At 42.6% G+C, this 20,573-nt stretch overlaps 1 protein-coding gene across 3 annotated transcripts in view; it reads right to left on the bottom strand.

The window, feature by feature from the left end:
• The window catches only part of parp14rs1 (poly(ADP-ribose) polymerase family member 14-related sequence 1), an 87,623-nt gene that overhangs the window by 51,791 nt on the left and 15,259 nt on the right, over positions 1–20,573 (bottom strand). Inside the window, exons 2-9 of one of the 3 annotated variants that reach the window (XM_070875479.1) lie at positions 18,238–18,380; positions 18,107–18,146; positions 14,560–14,742; positions 12,179–12,439; positions 7,336–7,572; positions 4,984–7,244; positions 4,656–4,892; positions 4,337–4,558 (exon numbers count right to left, since the gene is read on the bottom strand). In XM_070875479.1, the coding sequence (XP_070731580.1) occupies positions 4,337–4,558; positions 4,656–4,892; positions 4,984–7,244; positions 7,336–7,572; positions 12,179–12,439; positions 14,560–14,742; positions 18,107–18,146; positions 18,238–18,380 (3,584 nt within the window). The remainder of the gene's footprint in view (positions 1–4,336; positions 4,559–4,655; positions 4,893–4,983; positions 7,245–7,335; positions 7,573–12,178; positions 12,440–14,559; positions 14,743–18,106; positions 18,147–18,237; positions 18,381–20,573) is intronic. The other 2 variants (XM_070875481.1, XM_070875480.1) reach the window with 2 other exon arrangements.

The raw sequence follows: 20,573 nt of genomic DNA, 5'->3' as shown, positions 1-20,573 counted from the left end.
ATCCGACGCTATCACATGTCGATGAGGCCTCATGTACCCAGGTTCTTAACAAATTTTCTTCCCATTTTGAGCCAGGCATTGGAAACTTTTCCGGGACGAAGGTGCGGATCCACTTGGTCCCAGAGGCATGACCCATCCACCACAAGGCGCAAGTGGTGCCTCACATGATGAGGGAGAGAGTGGAAATTGAGCTGGACAGGTTGCAACACGAGGGCATCATCTCCCCAGTGGAGTTCAGCGAGTGGGCCAGCCCGCTTGTTCCAGTGCTCAAACGTGATGGCACGGTCAGGATTTGCAATTATAAAGTAACTATTATTCGTTTCTCGCTAAAGGACCAATACCAGCTACCTAAGGGAGACGATCTATTTGCAACGCTGGCAGGAGGCAAGACGTGCACTAAGCTCGACCTGACTTCGGCCTGCATGACGCAGGAGCTGGAGGAGTCTTCAAAGGGCTTTACCTGCATCAACATGCACAAGGGACTATTCATCTACAACAGATGCCCGTTTAGAATTCGGTCAGCTGCAGTGATCTTCTAGAGAAACATGGAGAGCCTACTCAAGTCGGTACCACGCACGGTGGTTTTTCAGGACGACATATTGGTCACGGGTCGGGACATCGTCGAGCACCTACAAAACCTGGAGGAGGTCCTCCAGCGACTGGATCGCGTAGGGCTGCGGCTGAAGAGGTCAAAATGCGTCTTCATGGCAACAGAAGTAGAGTTTTTGGGGAGAAAGATCGCGGCGGACGGCATTCGGCCCACAAACAGCAAGACAGAGGCTATCAGGAACGCGCCCAGGCCACAGAACGTCACGGAGCTGCGTTCGTTCCTGGGACTCCTCAACTATTTTGGTAACTTTCTACCGGGGTTAAACACCCATTTAGCGCCCCTGCATGAGTTATTGCATAAAGGTGAGAACTGGGTATGGGGATAAAACCAAGTAATTGCTTTTGAGAAAGCCAGAAACATTTTATGCTCCAACAAGCTGCTTGTATTGTATAACCCGTGTAAAAGACTTGTGCTAACATGTGATGCGTCGTCGTACAGAGCAGTGAGTGTATTACAACAAGCTAATGTTGCGGGGAAGTCGCAACCTGTCGCCTATGCCTCCAAGAGCTTGTCTAAGGCCGAGAGGGCCGACAGCATGATTCAGAAAAAGGCATTAGCGTGCGTGTTCGGGGTAAAGAAAATGCATCGGTACCTGTTTGGCGTCAAATTTGAGCTGGAAACTGATCACAAGCCCCTCATATCCCTGTTCGCTGAAAACAAGGGGATAAATACTAATGCCTCAGCCCGCATACAAAGGTGGGCACTCGTGCTATCAGCATATAACTATACCATCCGCCACAGGCCAGGCACCGAGAACTGTGCGGATGTTCTCAGATGGCTACCAATGCCCACCACGGGGGTGGAAATGGCGCAGCCTGCAAACTTGTTGATGGTGGCGCAGCCCGCAGACCTGATGGTCATGGAAGCGTTTGAAAATGATAAATCACCTGTCATGGCCCGCCAGATTAGGACTTGGACCAGCCAAGATCCTCTGCTGTCCCTAGTATAAAACTGTGTACTGCATGGGAGCTGGGCCAGCATCCCCGTTGAAATGCAAGAGCTAATCAAGCCGTTCCAGTGGCGAAAGGACGAGCTGTCCATTCAGGCAGACTGCCTGTTGTGGAGTAACTGCGTAGAGCTACCCAAAAAGGGCAGGGAGACGTTCATCTCGGATCTCCACAGCACACACCCGGGTATAGTAATGAGGAAAGCAATAGCCAGATCCCATGTGTGGTAGCCTGGTACTGACTCTGACTTAGAGTCCTGTTTACGGCAATGCAGCATGTGCGCTCAGTTGAGCAACATGCCCAGAGAGGCACCATTAAGTTTGTGGTCCTGGCCCTCCAGACCATGGTCGAGGATCCATGTAGACTATGTGGGCCCGTTTCTCGGTAAAATGTTCCTGGTGGTGGTGGATGCTTTTTCAAAATGGATTGAATGTGAAATAATGTTGGGAAGCACCGCCACCATTGAAAGCCTGAGGGCCATGTTTGCCACCCACGGCCTGCCTGACATACTGGTCAGTGACAACGGGCCATGTTTCACCAGTGCCGAATTTAAAGAATTCATGACCCGCAATGGGATCAAACATATCACCCTGGCCCCATTTAAACCAGCCTCCAATGGGCAAGCAGAGCGGGCAGTACAAACAATCAAATAGAGCCTCAAACGAGTCACAGAAGGCTCACTCCAAACCTGCCTGTCCCAAGTATTGCTCAGCTACCGCACGAGACCCCACTCGCTCACAGGGGTGCCCCCGGCTGAGCTACTCATGAAAAGGACACTTACAACCAGACTCTCGCTGGTTCACCCCAACCTGCTTGATAAGGGAGCAGGCGGCAGCAACAATATGTAAACGATGGCCGCGCCACTGTGTCACGGGAAATTGATCTGAATGACCCTGTGTATGTGCTAAACAATGGACAAGTGGATCGCGGGCACATTGATAGCTAAAGAAGGGAATAGGGTATTTGTGGTCAAACTAGACAATGGACAAATTTGCAGAAAGCACCTGGACCAAACGAGGCTGCGGTTCACAGACTGCCCTGAACAACCCACAGCAGACACCACCTTTTTCGAGCCCACAACACACACCCAAAGGATCAACGACACCACCCCGGACCAGGAAATCGAACCCATCACACCCAACAGCCCAGCAAGGCCAGGCTCACCCAGCAGCCCTGCAGGGCCAACAACACGCCAGCTCAGCGAGGGCACAACCAACACACCAGAACAGACATTTGTACCGAGGCGGTCCACCAGGGAAAGAAAGGTTCCCGACCGCCTCACCTTGTAAATAGTGGTGTTGTGTATCTGTAAAGCATGCACTCCCATGTTCTGCCACCAGGGAGCGCATCCTCTGAAGTCCCAAGGGATCCCAGCATCCCTTGGGAGCACTGTATATAAGCCGGCCCCTAAGGCCTGTTCCTCACTCTGGAGTGTCTTAATAAAGACTGAGGTCATTGTTACTTTAACCTCCTTGTGTGCAGTCTCATCTGTGTTAGGAACACAATATTTACAATCTATATTAATGACTTGGATGAAGGGATCGGGTGTAACGTAGCCAAGTTTGCTGACGATAAAAAGATGGGAGAAAAAGCAATATGTGAGAACGACACAAAAAATCTGCAAAAGGACATAGACAGGCTAAGTGAGCGGGCAAAAAATTAGCAGATGGAGTAGAATGTTGGAAAGTGTGAGGTTATGCACTTTGACAGAAAAAAAATCAAAGAGCAAGTTATTAGTTAAATGGATAAAAATTGCCAAGTGCTGCAATACAACGGGACCTGGTGCATGAAACATAAAAGGTTAGTATGCAGGTACAGCAAGTGATCAGGAAGGCCAATGGAATCTTGACTTTATTGCAAAGGGGACGGAGTATAAAAGCAAGGAAGTCTTGCTACCGTTACACATGGTATTGGTGAGACCGCACCTGGAATACTGCATACAGTTTGGTTTCCATATTTAAGAAAGGATATACTTGCTTTGGAGGCAGTTCAGAGAAGGTTCGCTAGGTTGATTCCGGAGATAAGGGGATTGACTTATGAGGAAAGGTTGAATAGGTTGGGCTTCTTAATCATTGGAATTTAGAAGAATGAGAGGTGATCTTATCGATTCGTAGAAGATTATGAGGGGGATTGACAAGTTGGGTGCAGAGAGGATGTTTCCATTGATAGGTGAGACTAGAACTAGGGGGCATAATCTTAGAATAAGGGGTCGCCCATTTAAAACTGAGATGAGGAGGAATTTCTTCACGCAGGGTTGTAAATCTGTGGAATTCGCTGCCTCAGAGAGCTGTAGAAGCTGGGTCATTGAATAAACTTAAGACAGAGATAGACAGTTTCTTAACTGATAAGGGGTTATGGGCAGCGGGCGGGGAAGTGGACCTGAGTCCATGATCGTATTAAATGGCGGAGCAGGCTCGAGGGGCCGTAATGCCTACTCCTGCTCCTATTTCTTATGTTCTTATGTCGAGTTCCAAAAATGCATAACCTAGAAGATCACCAGTGCACTAGCCATTCTGGCTATCAAACTGATATTTGTAAGAAAATTACGAAGCAAAATCAACAAAAAAAGTAGCTTAATCAAATCAAACTGCTTAAGTTAAAATTATTCAGTATAATTAATGTTTAAATATTTTCACTTTAAAGTATATTTTTGTTACCTTAAAGAACAGAGACATTCGTCATCAATTTTGAGGATCAACATTTCGTGTTACAGGGTACTAGAAATAAGTTACTGATGGAGCAGACGTGAAAATAAAGCTCATCAATAATGGATCCATACCTGAACAGTAGAACTATCTTCAGGATGCACCACGAAGTGAACATTCTTAAGATACTTAGTATCTCTCTTACTACTGAACTTTAGAACTTCCTCAAACATCATTGTTGCAACAAGATTCTTCGGAAAACACAAGTTTCCTGTTCCAATTGCTGGGAATGCAATGGAAACCAGCTGTAATGCTTCTGTGTGATTCAGACAGTCCTCGATTATCTTTTGTAACAGCTGGAAAGTAATTTCACACCAAGTGTTTCTATCCAATAGTATAATTATTCAAAACCATAAATTGCTGCATTGACAATGACATTAGAATGTATATTACCTTTTCCGCATCTCCAGTTCCTCCATCCCACTGAGGAGCAACAACGTGAAACACTTCATCACAGTCAAGATTACATCCTTTTGTTTCATAAATCCTCCCTGTAGCATGTTTTTTACTTTGCTTTTCATTCCACAGTAACTGTTGGAGCAGTGGGCCAGCTTTCTGTAATATTGCTCGGGAAACTGCACCCTTGTTAAGATCTAGATCCTTTCCAATGGCATTTACAATGACAGCAGCCTGGAAATAGAAAATCAATTATATTAAAAAGATAAAAATTTTTTGGGGAATTACAGGGTACTCAAATAAATGAGATACAGCGAAGACTTACTGTTACATCTTTAATATTTCCTTTGACAACACTGATGATTAGACCTTCTTTTGTTTGGGCTTTATGCAGACAATTTATGCTTCTTCTATTTATCATGCGGCAAAAGTCAGACTTTTCTGGCTGCACAGGCGAACTACTTAAAAATTCACCTAATATTTTCTCAACAGCATCTGAAACTGCTCGAACAGTTTTTTCATCGCAGTTTACCAAGTGGATTTCTTTCAAGGTACTGCCTCCACGTGAATCCATATAGTGTTCTCTGATTGATCTGACAATTATTTCTGCACACAAAGGCAATGGAAATCCAAATATTCCTGAACTAATAGCAGGGATTGCTATAGACGTAAAATTATGGGACTCTGCGAGGCATAGACTTCGCTTCACCGCCCTTCCTAAGCATTTCTTAGCTGTGTCTGCATCAGTATTCATCCATCTTGGACCAACTGCATGGATCACTTTGGAACATGGTAGGTTACCAGCATCAGTAATAACTACATTACCAGGCATACAGGATCCTTGATTGTCAACAATCCTATTACATTCATTTTGCAACACTGGACCAGCTGCTTCTAATAGTGCTCCTGCTAGGCCTCCAATGTGCTTCAGATCTTCATTTGATGCATTGACAACCACATCAACACGAGACTTGCACAGGTCTCCTCTATAAACAGCAACTAAAGGCCCATCAGGCAATTGTACTTTACAGTGAGCCTGGTCCAATTCACCACTACCTCCAGAGACACCATGTTCAATAGATCTTAGAACACAATTAAATTTATGCATTGCCGCAGTAACATATACATCTTCTTTTTCTTTGAAAATCTTCTTTGTGCCTGGTTTAGTAATTTTCAAGACTGAACAAACTACTGTGGAAACAGCATCAGATAGTAAATTCTCCACTTGACAGACAGTCTCTTGGGGGCCAGATATCAAAACAATTGCACCATTTGTCATGTTATTAACTTTTATTTTCACGCCCATTGGTGGTGCTTGGAAAATGTCAATTTTCTTAACAGTCATCAAAAACTGCAGGACTCCATCAGATTTAAATGAAACATTTTTTTGAATGATTGTGTTTTTCTTGACAAAATCCTTAAGCATTTCAAACACTTCCATGACAGCACCAGAAAAGCCAGAGACAATAAGCTGCACAAGTCCATCCAGAGGAATTTCTTCAATTTCAACCTGTTTACTGGAGAAATTTAGCCGTGTGTCCAATTTGTCTTTTAGTTGTGTCCATTCACTCTTTCTGATGACACTTAGATCTTCTATCTCAATATACTTGAAATTGAGATGTGTTTTGATTTGTTTTTCTGCTGCACATAAAGAACTATCTGTATTTCCGGTCAGCAAAACACAGTTATCCTGAATGTCATACACAGCACTAATTCCATTTGATGTGAACAAGCAGCAGGAAACTTCATTTTTGTCTACTCTTTGTAGAAAACTAATAAGATGAGGGTTCATATCAGCTCGCTTTTGTTTCTTTTGAACAACTCCTTCCAATATATTACTTTTGGCAACATAAACATCTGACGGCAAACCATGTAATGTCATATATCCTGTGGTTGAGTTATATTTCATGCTGAGGTTTGGAAACTGTTTGGACATATGCGTTTCAAGACCATCACTCAATAATAGATTATATACAGCAGGGCCAATAGACACGGTTTCAGTAACACTTTGCTTTTCCCGGTCCAATTTTTCAATGGCACCATCCCTAAATGATTTGAATGCTCGTTGTAGAGTATCTAGACTGTCACATTCTCCAGACAATATCACCTTTCCCTTTGAAATGTCTGGTATAACAGCAACATTTTGGTTCAAATATTGATCAAGATCTCCCTGAATTAATTCCCAGATTTGTTGATTCACATCATTTTCAAAAGCTTTGTACTTTGACAGGATAGGAGTTAAACTGCTTGAAGCTTTTCTTTTCCAGTTCTTTGCAAGTTTTTCTAATGAGCCCTCATGTCTTGAAAAAGTTGGAGATATCTTGATCGAGTTTGATTGGACCGATTCTGGCAATGCAATGTCACAGAAGTGTACTGCCATTTTGTCTTTGATTTCTGCAATTCGCCTTTTATCGTTTTTAAGAAACTGCAGGATGTAGGGATCAATATCAACTGTGAAGGGATCTGGCATTTTCACAACTGGTCTTTTGTTCCCATATAAAGCTGAACCCAATGAGTTGTAGTAGGGATAGACATGGATTGGTGTTTTATCAATAATGTGTGTTTTAGCCAGAATGATATCCAGAACTGTAAATAAAATAAGAACATTATGTTGTAGAAATATGATTTAGAAACAAATCAGTTTAAATGGTCTATATTTTTAATATGCAAATATTACCGTCAGAATTTTCAAAAGAAACAACAGCGGCACTGTCTTCAGGTGTTATTTTAACGGCAGTCACAATTCCACGTCCATTTTTAGCGGTTTCAAAGTACAGTGTTAACAAATCTTCACTGGTCGTAGAATGCAGATTCTCCACTCTTACACTCTTTGTTATTTCAAGTTGCCATGCCTCAATTTTTTGTTGGCCTTTCAAAACCTTTGTGGTTAACCTTTTCATGAATTCAGTGAGGTCTAAAATTAGATTACAAGAATAGAAAATAATCCCAATAATTTTTATGTGAATTTATCTGAGAATTTTGAAAAAAATAACAATTATGCAGTTAATACTCATAACACTTCTGATTATTAGAAAAGCAATTATTTAGAAGACAGCAATGATAATGAGGCAGTACTATACAAAAGTGTCCATTTTTGTGAATTCTGTGCTCATCAAAGAGAAGCCCATTAGTGTTGGAGAATATAATATTTGCGGCACTTTAGTCAGTTCTGCATGGTAGAAAATGGAATGAGTGGAAGATGGAGACTGAGATGTTTGCTCACCTAAGTAGTATTCGGTCCACGTGAGAGTAAAATTTACTTCTACTGGTTGTGGACATGATCAAGATTTCACATTTGATTCTTCTGTGATGCAATGTAATCACCCTTCTGTTTTTGAAAACAATGAGCAATGTACCCTTAATAGATAGATACGCAATATGCCAAATTTACATTGGGGTAATGAGCTGTGCAGCGCCAAACGGGCGTCCCGATACAGCTCATCAGATTAAGATTGCCCATTTTTGGGCCATCCCGACCAACAGCTAGGTAACTGCAAGGTGGGTGGGGGGGTCCTGGATTGGCAGCAGCTTTTGTGGGGCCCAGGAGTACTTCTGCAAAAATAATTCCAAATTTACCTTTGCTGGGCCTCTTCGGCTGTTTCTATCCTTGTCAGAGCATGCAGGCATTAGCCCTGACCAGTTCCAACCCAAAATGGCAATCGGGGTCCGACCACCTGAAACAGGTGAGCACTTTAGGTGCTCAGTAGTAGGCCCCTTTCAAAATGGTGCATGTCTCTTCGTCGGCTACCGATCCTATTTTGAGGCCGTTACAGCCCCATTAACGCCAAGAGGAGCAAGTATAAGCCCCAATCTGTTTAAATGCGTTTGTGTTTTAAGAATTAGTTCATAAGCACACATACAATAGAAACATAGTTAACAATGTCTGTTTTTCTGCTTTGTCAAGAAAATCAAAACCCCTTCGAGTGTAGCGATGTATGACAATTCAAGAGAATGCTATTTTTTAACCCACATCACCCTAATATTGGCACTGTCTGAGGATTCCTAACTGAAGATCACAAGAATATTTGGAATCAAGTTGCAATATAATGGACATTGTCCTATTTCTATTTTTCCTACAGTGAAGACAACCTTTTTTCCATTAAAAGTGTTCAATTATGTGGACTGTGAACTGAAGAAATTTGTCATTAACTCCTGGGCTGTAATTTTCGCATCGGATAGCGTGCAGGTTTGGGGTTGGGTCAACAGTTAAAAGCGCGGAAATTGGCAGCACATCGGGAACTCGCTGACATCCTGCCAACTTCCGCATTTAACTCAGGCGACTTTTGAGGAGTGCCACAGACCCACTTGGGAGAGGCAGGCAGCCTCATTGAGGTACTTAAGTGCTCATTTAGAGACCCTAAAATGCCTTATTGTCAGGTGTGGGCTTTAACTGGTTGCGCACAGGATTCATGCACCTCGGGAACCTCACCTGTGAAGGGAAGGTGGAAGTTCAGTGGCTATATCACGCCCGGCAACCAAATTTTAATTTGATTTTACGTTTTAAAGTTTAATTTGTTTTAATTGCCGGTGTTTTTAGTGTCCCCTTCCCTTTTATAGGGGGCACTGGGGAAAATTGTGAATTTAGTGCCCAAAAAAAAAAAAACAAAAAAAGAAAAACACAAAAAAAAAAGGGGGGAAAAAAAAAAAAAAGGGCCTTGTAAATGTCTGGAGTGTCACCCAGGTCGGGTGGCACCGTTTAATGTTTTATGTTTTCACAGGTAAACTCAAAAGAGTTTCAGTGGCTATTGTGCAAGTTCATTAAGTGACAGCTGGAACAAGCACATAAATATACACATCTTATACCTGCTTTCTTGCTCTGGCTGACACCATTTTGTGCAGGGATTTAGCTGCCAGGAGTTTGCAGGTCATTTCTGCAACCTTGGAAGCCACTGTCACCACATTGCTAGTTACTCTCAGTACATTGAAGTATTGTGCCTCTGATCTCCACTTTACTTGCCATTTATTAGATTAGTATGGGTGCCGCTTATGCTGTCTCACCTTGTATGTCAGGATTGGACCAAGCTGAAACCCAGTACCAACAACAGCAGCCATACCACCAGCAACAGCCACAACAGCAGTATCCTCAACACCAGCAACAGCAGCAACCACAACAGCAGCCGTCTCCTCAACGACGTCATGCTCCACAGGAGGGGGTCAGCACCACAGAGGCGATACCCCCAACACAATATATAGAGGCAAAAGATGAGCTTCCTGGACTTGACTGAACAGCAGTGATTCAGGAGGTTCAGGCTACTGTGCCAGGTTGTGGCAGAAATTTGGAGCTTGCTGGAACAAGACCTGCTGTCCAGAGGTCCTGGTGGACATGCCTTACCAGTGGCTGTCAAAGACACCACCACCCTCAACTTCTTCGCCTCAGGCTCTTTCCAGGAATCTGCAGTAGACATTTCCAGGATCTCGCAGTCGGCCACCCACAAGTGCATCAGGGTGACCGATGCCATGTTTGACAAGTCAGCCAATTATGTACATTTTGCCACTGATGAAGCCAGTGTTACTAAGTGGGCGCTCGGCTTGACAGCTCTGGCTGGCTTTCCACAGGTGCAGGGTGTCATCGACTGCACACATGTGGCCATGAAGGCACCCACTCATCACCCAGGAGTGTTTGTCAACCTCAAGGGTTTCAACTCCCTCAATGTGCAGCTCGTCTGCCACCATAAAAAGATCATGCATGTGCATGCCAGATTCCCTGGCACCTGCCATGACTCTTTCGTGCTACGCCACTCCACCCTCCCTCAGCTCTTTGCACCTCCAAATAGACTTACCGGCTGTCTGCTAGGGGACAAGGGCTATCCACTGAAGAGATGGTTGCGACACCCTTGAGGAGGCCAAGCAATGAAGCCAAGGCGCACTATAATGACAGCCACATGTTCACCAAATGTGTCATAGAGCAAGCAATTGGCATGATGAAGATTGCTTCAGTTGCCTTGACAGTTCTGGAGGAGCCCTTCAGTATACACCAGCCAGGGTCTCCAGAATCATCGTTGCATGTTGTGCAATAAACAATGATAGTACAGCAGCGAGGACTGGAGCTCAGGAGGAGCAAGGCGCAAAGCTCACATGCTCTTCGGAGGAGGAGGAACCTGATGTGGAGATGGCACCAGCAACGGCGCACATTGCTATCTGAGATGGCCTCATAATGGTCCGATTTACTTAACTTGTACCAACATCCTCCCCGCCCTCCCCCTCCACTTCAAGTGACAAAGCCACTTCCCAGGTAGCAGACAAAAAAATGGGAAGATAGTGCAAAGAAATAAATTAATGTCCGTCAGAAATAAAACTGAAGCTTAACATTAACATTTTGTCAAATACCCGTGTACATACCCTAGTGCATCTACGATTGTGTTTTTTTTCCTCGTTTCCGCATGCTTCTACAATGTGCAACCTCTGTAGCAGAGATAGAGGCAAGCTGCTCACTTCCCTGCTGTAACACTTTTGGCAGACGTCCTCAGGGTTTTGGAGCCTGTGAGGGCCCCGCCAAAGACTGCTCCTCCTGACAAGTGGATCTCACCAGGTGGCAGTGCCCAAAAGCTCAGAGCATTTTTTTTTTTAAACCCAATAAAAACTTGTCTACTTAGTGGATCAACAATTTTACACTGTGTTTACTGATGGATGTATGAGACCCACACATCAGGAAGCAACAGTGCAAGCACCATCAATGTAAATGTAATTTAATTAACATTAAACATAAGATAAGAACATAAGAATTAGGAGCAGGAGTAGGCCATTCGGCCCCTCGAGCTACTTCGCAATTCAATGAGATCATGGCTGATCTTCTACCTCAACTCCACTTTTCTGCACTATCCCCACATCCCTTGTTTCCTTGAATATATAATATATATTAATATATGATATACTCCTTTTTGGGTGCCGGGCCACTGGCCCGGTTGAGCGTGTCCCTTGTGGCCCAGTGGTCGCACCAAACGGCCTGCAGAATGTATTGCAGCCCTCCCCTTTAAGTGAAGAAGGGGCGTTGTACCATGTCAGCACTACAAGGCGCTGATGCCCCGAGAGCGCCCCTCCAATAAGGTAGAGCACCTGTGACAGCACGCCGCCTCGTTTGAGGGGTGCAAAGCCCAATTGCATGCTGCGGGGGGGGGGGGGGGGGGCTTAACTTGCGGCCCGGGCGGTAAAGGTTACTGCCCTCAAACGGGGCAATTTCGGCCCCAATATTTTACCCCAAAATTAATAGATGTAAAAAGGAAATTTAAACCTTTCTGTTGTGGAAAAAAAGTTGAGGGGGAAAAAAACACAATATAATGCTGGAAATCAGCTCCCAGAAAAAGTCTTCAAGTCTTCATCTGAAATATTAATCTGTATTTTCTCTTTTCAGGTGCTGATGACCTGTTGCAGATTTCCAACATTGTTGGTAATTCTGTTAATAATTGGGTTTGCTTTCTCTTCAAAGTAAGAATTTTCCTGTTATATTTTTGTTGCTGAACATTGATAGTCTAACACTGTAACACAGCACCTTGAACGAACAGTTGCTGAATATTAATTCTTACCAATGTCAGTTTTGAAAGTCACAACAGCCACATTTATTTCATTCAACATTTCTATGCTGAAGTCATCAGCTTCTTCAGTTAAGTTAGAGCAATTTTCGACCAGTAGAGTTAACATTTCACAAGTGAAATTTTCAGGAAGATTTTGTACTACTACAGCAGAGGATTGTGGAGGAGCTTTACTCTCTTCATCATGAAGCCTCCTCACCATTATTTGAATGTTCCCCACGGAATGGGCTTCTTGGCTCAACACAGCCTGAGCATCTTAATAAGAAGAATCACACCATTAGCACAATATATTAGTAGCATCAAGACTTTTACTCCTCCCACTCCCTTGTAAAATTATAAAATGCAAAACTGATCAATGGTATAAGGTGCATTTGAATTTATTTTTAAATTACCAGCATATTTGGATTGTGAAACAGATAATGTTGTTATTTGCTGCACAATAGACAATGGTGCCAAAAATATGTGGGTCACGATCCTGGCAGTTACACCAGGATCATGCCCACTAGTGCCCTCTGGTACTAACCTACCAAAATATGTGGGGTCAGTGGGAAAGCACCTCATTACGATGGGACAGGCGGGCACAAGCACCATTTCAAGCACCTCTGACACCCATCTGCCCATGGTAGCCAGAAACTCTGGTGCACGCATGCCCTCGAATGAGGGGAGAGGTGGCACGAGTTCCCTAGGTTCTCCTCGATCCGAGACATGCCCTTAGATACATGAGTGAGGGGGAGCCAATAGGTGAAATAGTTATCTTTTGGGGTCCTTATCTCTCTGGATGACAGAAGAGATAAAGAGTAAGATGAAGCGGAAAAAGAATGGGTATGACAGATATCAGGTTGCGAATACAAGTGAAAATCAGGCTGAATATAGAAAGTTCGGAGGGCAAGTGAAAAGAAAAATAAGAGGGGGCAAAGAGAGATTAGGAGAGTAGATTGACATACAAGAGATTTCAAAAGTCTTCTGTCGGCATATAAATAGTAAACTGGTAGTAAGAGCAGGGCTGGGGTTGATTGGGGACCGAAAAGGAGACCTACGCATGGAGGCAGAAGGCATGGCTAAGGTACTAAATGAGTACTTTGCATCTGTCTTCACCAAGGAAGAAGATTCTGCCATAGACATAGTGAAGGAGGAGGTAGAGGAAATAATGGATGGGATAAAAATTGATAAAGAGGAGGTATTAGAAGGGCCGGCTGTACTTAAAGTAGATTAGTCACCAGGACCAGATGCGATGCATCCTAGGATACTGAGCGAAATTAAGGTGGAAATTCCGGAGGAACTGGCCATAACTTTCCATTCCTCCTTAGATATAGGAGTGGTGCCAGAGGACTGGAGAATTGCAAATGTTATACCCTTATTCAAAAAAGGGTGTAAGGATGAATCCAGCAACTATAGGCCAATCAGTTTAACCTCAGTAATGGGGAAGCTTTTAGAAATGATAATCCGGGACAAAATTATCACTTGAACAAGTGTGGATTAATTAAGGAAAGTCAGCACAGATTTGTTAAAGGCAAATCATGTTTAACTAACTTGATTGAGTTTTTTGATGAGGTAACAGAGAACCAGAGGACACAATTGAAGGTCGTTGGCAAAAGAACCAAAGGCGACATGAGGGAAAACTTATTTACTCAGTGAGTGGTTAGGATTGGGAATGCACTGCCTGAAAGGGTGGAGGAGGTGGTTTTAATTGTGGTTTTCAAAAGGGAATTGGATAAGTACCTGAAGGATAAAAATTGCGCAGCTACAGGGAACGGGCAGAAGAGTGGGACTAGTTAAAGTGCTCTCGCAGAGAGCCGCCATGGGATCGACGGGCCAAATAGCTTCCTTCTGTGCTGTAACCATTCTATGTTTCTAGGTCCTCATTTGTTCACATTTATACTTTAGGCTTTCTTTGGTTGAAGCTCAACATCAAAAATATAATTTTCCTATCTCCTCTTTCGCTTCTGCTGCCAAGAGAGCAGATAGATAATGATTAGAAAGTGTGCAGCAGTGACCTGCAAAAATTCACCTCCAATAATTCACCTCCAATCTTCCCACACTTTCATCCCTTTGGAAAGAAGCTTTCTTTGAATGAGCACCCTTCCTTAGTGACCCAGCCAAGATCAATGGTTTTCCTTGCAAGGAATCACAAACCTACCACTTTTGGGACAGTATGTTGAAATACAAAATATTTTTATGAATTGAATTTTTTTTTGCCAAAAATATTAGGCCATAGCCCTCTCAATCTATATCAGGTATACTTATCAAGAGTCTTTGGCTTAATGTCATCCCGAAAATGAATAGAACAAATTTAAGAAATCTCAGAAAATGAGTTACATATCACAATCACTTCTGTATCTTATGTGTGAAAGTGTTAAGTCACTGACTTTGCTTACTTTCAGCATTTTCAAAGGTCAATGTTATTTCACTGCCCTCTCTGATGAAGTATGTAAGTGGCCCACCGCCAGATCTATCACTTTCAAAATACTTTCGAACATGTTCATTGCTAATGTTGTCGTTTGATAGCATCGCAATAAGTGTTTTCTGTTCTTCAGAAAGATTTTGCTCAGTCAGTTTTCCTAAGTGGAAAGCACACAAATATTCACAAAAACTGCCATATAGTGATGAGAACACAATAAATAGGTAAAAACTAAATTTGGAAAAGTATTTAACAAATTTTAATACAAAAAAATAAACCTTTAAAAAAAATCACTGGGACTCTTCAGAGCTGTATCACTGCAGAAACCTGTAAAAACTGTTAAGTGATTGTTTGACAAAGTAATCTGCATCTGTCAGTATTTACAGGCAAGCTGGAGACTCCATGCACTGGGGGCTGCCCGTATCTGTAGCTCTCGTGTACCTAAAGCCAGAACTACTGGCTTCTCACCCTCTCCCAAAGACATCACTTGCCAGTTCTCAGTGCTTCATGCTGCAACATAAAACTACATTCCAAAATAAAATCAAAAAGTGGATTGAAAAAAAATCTAAATAAAAGCAAAAAACGATGTTGTGACATTTTGCTTTGTTTCTGTAAGAACATCAAAGCATGTGGCTGTGTTTGGAAAAGGGGATATGTGTGACCATAGGTGGGAAAGAAAGGGGGAATGTGTGGCTGCATGTAGGGAAGAATGGAGATAAGGAACTCATGGTATTGGGGTTAATGTCCTGACGTGGATAGAGAACTGGTTGGCAGACAGGAAGCAGAGAGTCAGGCTAAACGGGTCCTTTTCAGAATGGCAGGCAGAGATCAGCCATGATCATATTGAATGGTGGTGCAGGCTCGTAGGGCCGATTGGCCTACTCCTGCACCTATTTTCTATGTTTCTATGTGACTAGTGGGGTGCCGCAGGGCTCAGTGCTGGCACCCCAGCTACTTACAATATACATTAATGATTTAGATGAAGGAATTGAGTGTAATATCTCCAAGTTTGCAGATGACACTAAGCTGGGTAGCGGTGTGAGCTACGAGGAGGATGCTAAGAGGTTGCAGGGTGACTTCGACAGGTTAGGTGAGTGGGCAAATACATGGCAGATGCTGTATAATGTGGATAAATGTGAGGTTATTCACTTTGGGGGGAAAAAACACGAAGGCAGAATATTATCTGAATGGTGGCAGATTAGGAAAAGGGGAAGTGCAACGAGACCTGGGTGTCATGGTACATCAGTCCTTGAAAGTTGGCATGCAGGTACAGTAGGCGGTGAAGAAGGCAAATGGTATGTTGGCCTTCATAGTTAGGGGATTTGAGTATAGGAGCAGGAAGGTCTTACTGCAATTGTACAGGGCCTTAGTGAGGCCTCACCTGGAATATTGTGTTCAGTTTTGGTCTCCTAATCTGAGGAAGGACGTTCTTGCTATTGAGGGAGTGCAGCGAAGGTTCACCAGACTGATTCCCGGGATGGCAGGGCTGACATATGAGGAGAGACTAGATCGACTGGCCTGTATTCACTGGAGTTTAGAAGGATGAGAGGGGATCTCATAGAAACATATAAAATTCTGACGGGACTGGACAGGTTAGATGCAGAAAGAATATTCCCGATGTTGGGGAAGTCCAGGACCAGGGTGCACAGTCTAAAAATAAGGGGTAAGCCAGTTAGGACTGAGATGAAGAGAAACTTCTTCACTCAGAGAGTTGTTAACCTGTGGAATTCCCTACCGCAGAGAGTTGTTGATACCAGTTCACTGGATATATTCAAGAGGGAGTTAGATATGGCCCTTATAGCTAAAGGGATCAAGGGGTATGGAGAGAAAGTAGGAAAGGGGTACTGAGGTGAATGATCAGCCATGATCTTATTGAATGGTGGTGCAGGCTCGAAGAGCCAAATGGCCTACTCCTGCATCTAGTTTCTATGTTAACTTTATTAACAATAAGACTTATGGTAAATTTATGAGAGTACTCACTTCTCGGAATTGTGGCCTCTGGGTAAACGTGAATGGCACTGAAAGTCCAATGCTCTTCCAGGGCACTCTTGCTGGGAGTGTGGTAGAAAAACTGTGAATTATACCGAGACCTGAATATACCAGCTTCTGTCCTTCTTCAACAGTTTTCAGAGTCATGTTTGGGATGGAACTTCTGCCCACCCCAAATATGGTCCTTCGTGTCAGAAGCTGCATGGCTGGGGAGGGGACTCCCAGGTTGGGAGTTTCTTCATCTCCAGCCTGGGAAACAGCCAAGTGATGGCAGGTACAGTATCCAGCCAGCCGGTGGACGTTAAGATTAAAACATTTCTGGCACATTATAAGAGCAGGACATACAGGTTTACTTGACATTGGCAACAGCATTCTTGGTGGGGGGGACAAACAAAGTGCCCACCCCGTCCCAAATGGACACCTCACACCAGGATTCCTGACCTCCCCAATGGACATTATAATGAGGTGACAGGCATTGGACCCCACATATGCCGGCAGGGTCAGCTTCAGACATTGCCAGCGAGCATATTATGGCTCTTACATCAGGATCAAAGGTTCACAGATTTTCAGGCCTAATGTATCCCCCTGACCTACAATAAGGAACAGGGGAAACAAATGCTTCTCTTGCACTCAATTATTGCAGCCACAATCAAAAAGCTGCTGCTCAGTTTTATTCTACCACCATATTACTGACTTCAATTTCTGGAAAAACTTTAAAAACATTATGAACTTGATCAAATTCAAAACTCAGGATTGTATCAGGTCTTTCAAATATAATTACACATGTTTAAACAGTTGTGGAAACGTTAAAACCTATGGGATGTTGATACTATAATGGATTTTATTTCAAGGGAATATGTAGGAAATAGCATGGTATTTTTTGAACTGTGGGACCAGTCAGATGTTCTGCAATGATCATTCTAGGTCCTGTATATTCAAATATTCTTAAGTAAAATAGTAGCTTTCTCTTTGGCAACAGGACAAAGTCCCTCAAAAATATAAGCATCACTTTTTAAGATGTGACTTAAACTTGAAACACTGTATGAAGGGAACATAGGAACAGGAATAGGCAACTCAGCCCCTTGAGCCTGTTCAACCATTCAATGAAATCATGGCTGGGCTGATCTGAAAGGCATTCACTAATCACTAAAATAAAAGAAAACAAGAAATTTAAACAATTTATTTGTTTAACGCAAACATGGAGGAATATTCTTCTAATTTTGGATCCTCCAGGTGCCATTCCTAACACTCTGAATCCCCCCCCAAATTGCCGTAGACTTAGTGATGCCCAACCAAAATATTTTAAATTGATCTACACTTAATTATTTTCTTCTACTTTCTGTCACAGCCACTCAATTCCACATATTCTACAATGATAGCTTTCAATCCACAAACATCATCCTGATTGTGGACAAATACTCTTGCATTGCCCCTTTGAGCTTCCCATTACTTGTCAATTGGAGGAATATGTTCCTACAAATATTTCCATACAGGGTGAATCAATGTTTTAACTTTTTAGAAGAATGTATGAGTACCTTTTTCTGTTTTGTGTTGTTTTCTTATAGAATTCAGGTCCTGTTAAAGCACAAAAATAATGGCAAGATTTAAAAGGAAATCTAAACGATATTTTATATTTACAATTTCCACAATTTACATGTAAACTTACATATTGTTCTGGGATCAGTTGTGTTGCTCCTGTCCAGTCCCCTCCAGCAGCTTCCTGAGATAGAAGTCTGACAGTCAAACTAACTTTGCCCCTCTTTTGTAGATCAATTTCATGAGCCTCTTTCTCCAATACATGACATCTTGCTAAAGAAAACATTAGGACGAACACTAGATTACATCTTAATTGACAATATGTATCAAAGAAATAATTCATTAATATGAAATTTATTGATAGGAATAGTGAAAATTAATACGTTTATTTCCCTCAGAGTCTGATGCTGTATTACAACATGTTGGTTTGTCAGTGTGTAGTGACACGAGATAGCAGAGTGCAGGTTAATTTAACACACAGCAGTTCCTAAATATCAGCAATACATACGATCGTAAGAAATAGGAGCAGAAGCAGGAGTAGGCCATTTGGCCCCTCGAGCCTGCTCCACCATTTAAAAAGATCATGGCTGATCTGATCTTGGCTTCAACTCTACTTCCCTGCCTATTCTCCATAACCCTTGACTCCCTTATCTTTCAAAAATCTGTCTATCTCTACCTTAAATATATTCAATGACCCAGCCTCCACTGATCTCTAGGGTAGAAAATTTAAAAGATTCACGACTCTCTGACAGAAAAAATTTCTCCTAATCTCCGTTTTAAATAAACTATGCCCCCTAGTTCTAGATTTCCCCTCGAGGGGAAACATCCTCTCTGCATCTATCCTGTCAAACCCACTCAGAATCTTACACATTTCAATAAAATCACCTCTCATTCTTCTAAACTCCAATGAGTATAGGCCCAACCTGCTCAACCTTTCTTCGTAAGACAAACCCTTCCCCTCAGGAATTAACCACGTGAACCTTCTATGAACTGTCTTGAATGCAAGTATATCCCTTCTTAAATAAGGAGACCAAAACTGTACGCAGTACTCCACGTGTGCTCTCACCAATACCCTGTACAGTTATAGCAGGACTTCTCTGCTTTTATACTCCATCCTCCTTGCAATAAAGGCCAACATTCCATTTGCCTTCCTAATTATTTGCTGCACCTGTATGGTAACTTTTTGTGTTTCATGTACAAGGACCCCCAGATCCCTCTGCACCACAGCATTTTATAATCTCTCCATTTAAATAATAACTTGCTTTTTTATTTTTCCTACCAAAGTGGATAACCTCACATTTTCCCATATTGTACTCCATCTGCCAAATGTTTGCCCACTCACTTAGTCTGTCTAGATCCCTTTGCAGATTCTTTGTGTCCTCCCCACAACTTGCTTTCCCATCTATCTTTGTATCATCAGCAAATTTGGCTGCATTACACTCGGTCCCATCATCCGAGTCATTAATATAGATTGTAAATAGTTGAGGCCCCAGCACCAATCCCTGTGGCACACCATTAGTTGCAGTTTGCCAATCTGAAAATGACCCATTTATCCCGACTCTTTGTTTTCTGTTAGTTAGCCAATCCTCTATCCATGCTAATATATTACCCCCAACCCCCTGAGAGCTCTTATCTTATGCAGTAACCTTTTGTGTTCAATTTTCCCCAGTTACCTGCGCCGATTTTTTGGCCTAAATTAAAATATCCACCTTATTAAATGCTTTCTGGAATACCAAATACATTACGTCTACTGGTTTCCCTTTATATCCTCAAAGAACTCCAGCAAATTTGTCAAACATAATTTCCCTTTCATAAAATCATGCTGACCCTACTTGACTGTCTAATGATTTCCTAAATGTCCTGCTACTACTTCCTTAATAATGGACTCTAGCATTTTCTCAATGACAGATGTTAGGCTAACTGGTCTATCGTTTCCTGCTTTCTGTCTCCCTCCTTTCTTAAATAGGGAAGTTAAATTTGCAGTTTTCCAATCCGCTGGGACTTCTCCAGAATCCAGGGTCTTTTAGTAGATTACAACCAGAGATAGATACAACCCTATCTCTGCAGCCATTTCTTTTAAGACCCTAGAATTCAGGTCATCAGGTCGAGGGGACTTGTCCACCTTTAGTCCCATTAGTTTGCCTAATACTTTTTCTCTAGTGCTAGTGATTGTTTTAAGTTCCCCCTCCCAATAGCCCTTTGATTATCAATTATTGAGATGCTTTTAGTGTCTTCTACCATGAAGACCGATACAAAATATTTGATCAAGCTCTCTGCCATTTCCCTGTTTCCCATTATTAATTCCCCAGTCTCATCTTCTAAGGGACCACCATTTACTTTAGCTATTCTCTTCCTTTTTTTATAACTGTAGAAGCTCTTACTCTCTGTTTTTATATTTCTTGCTAGTTTACACTCATAATCTATCTTCTCTCTCTTTATTTTTTTTTAGTCGTCCTTTACTGGTTT

The sequence above is a fragment of the Pristiophorus japonicus genome, chromosome 3 (assembly GCF_044704955.1).
Source record: "Pristiophorus japonicus isolate sPriJap1 chromosome 3, sPriJap1.hap1, whole genome shotgun sequence".
Taxonomy (NCBI): domain Eukaryota; kingdom Metazoa; phylum Chordata; class Chondrichthyes; family Pristiophoridae; genus Pristiophorus; species Pristiophorus japonicus.
This window is presented reverse-complemented; position numbering and strand designations above follow the sequence as displayed.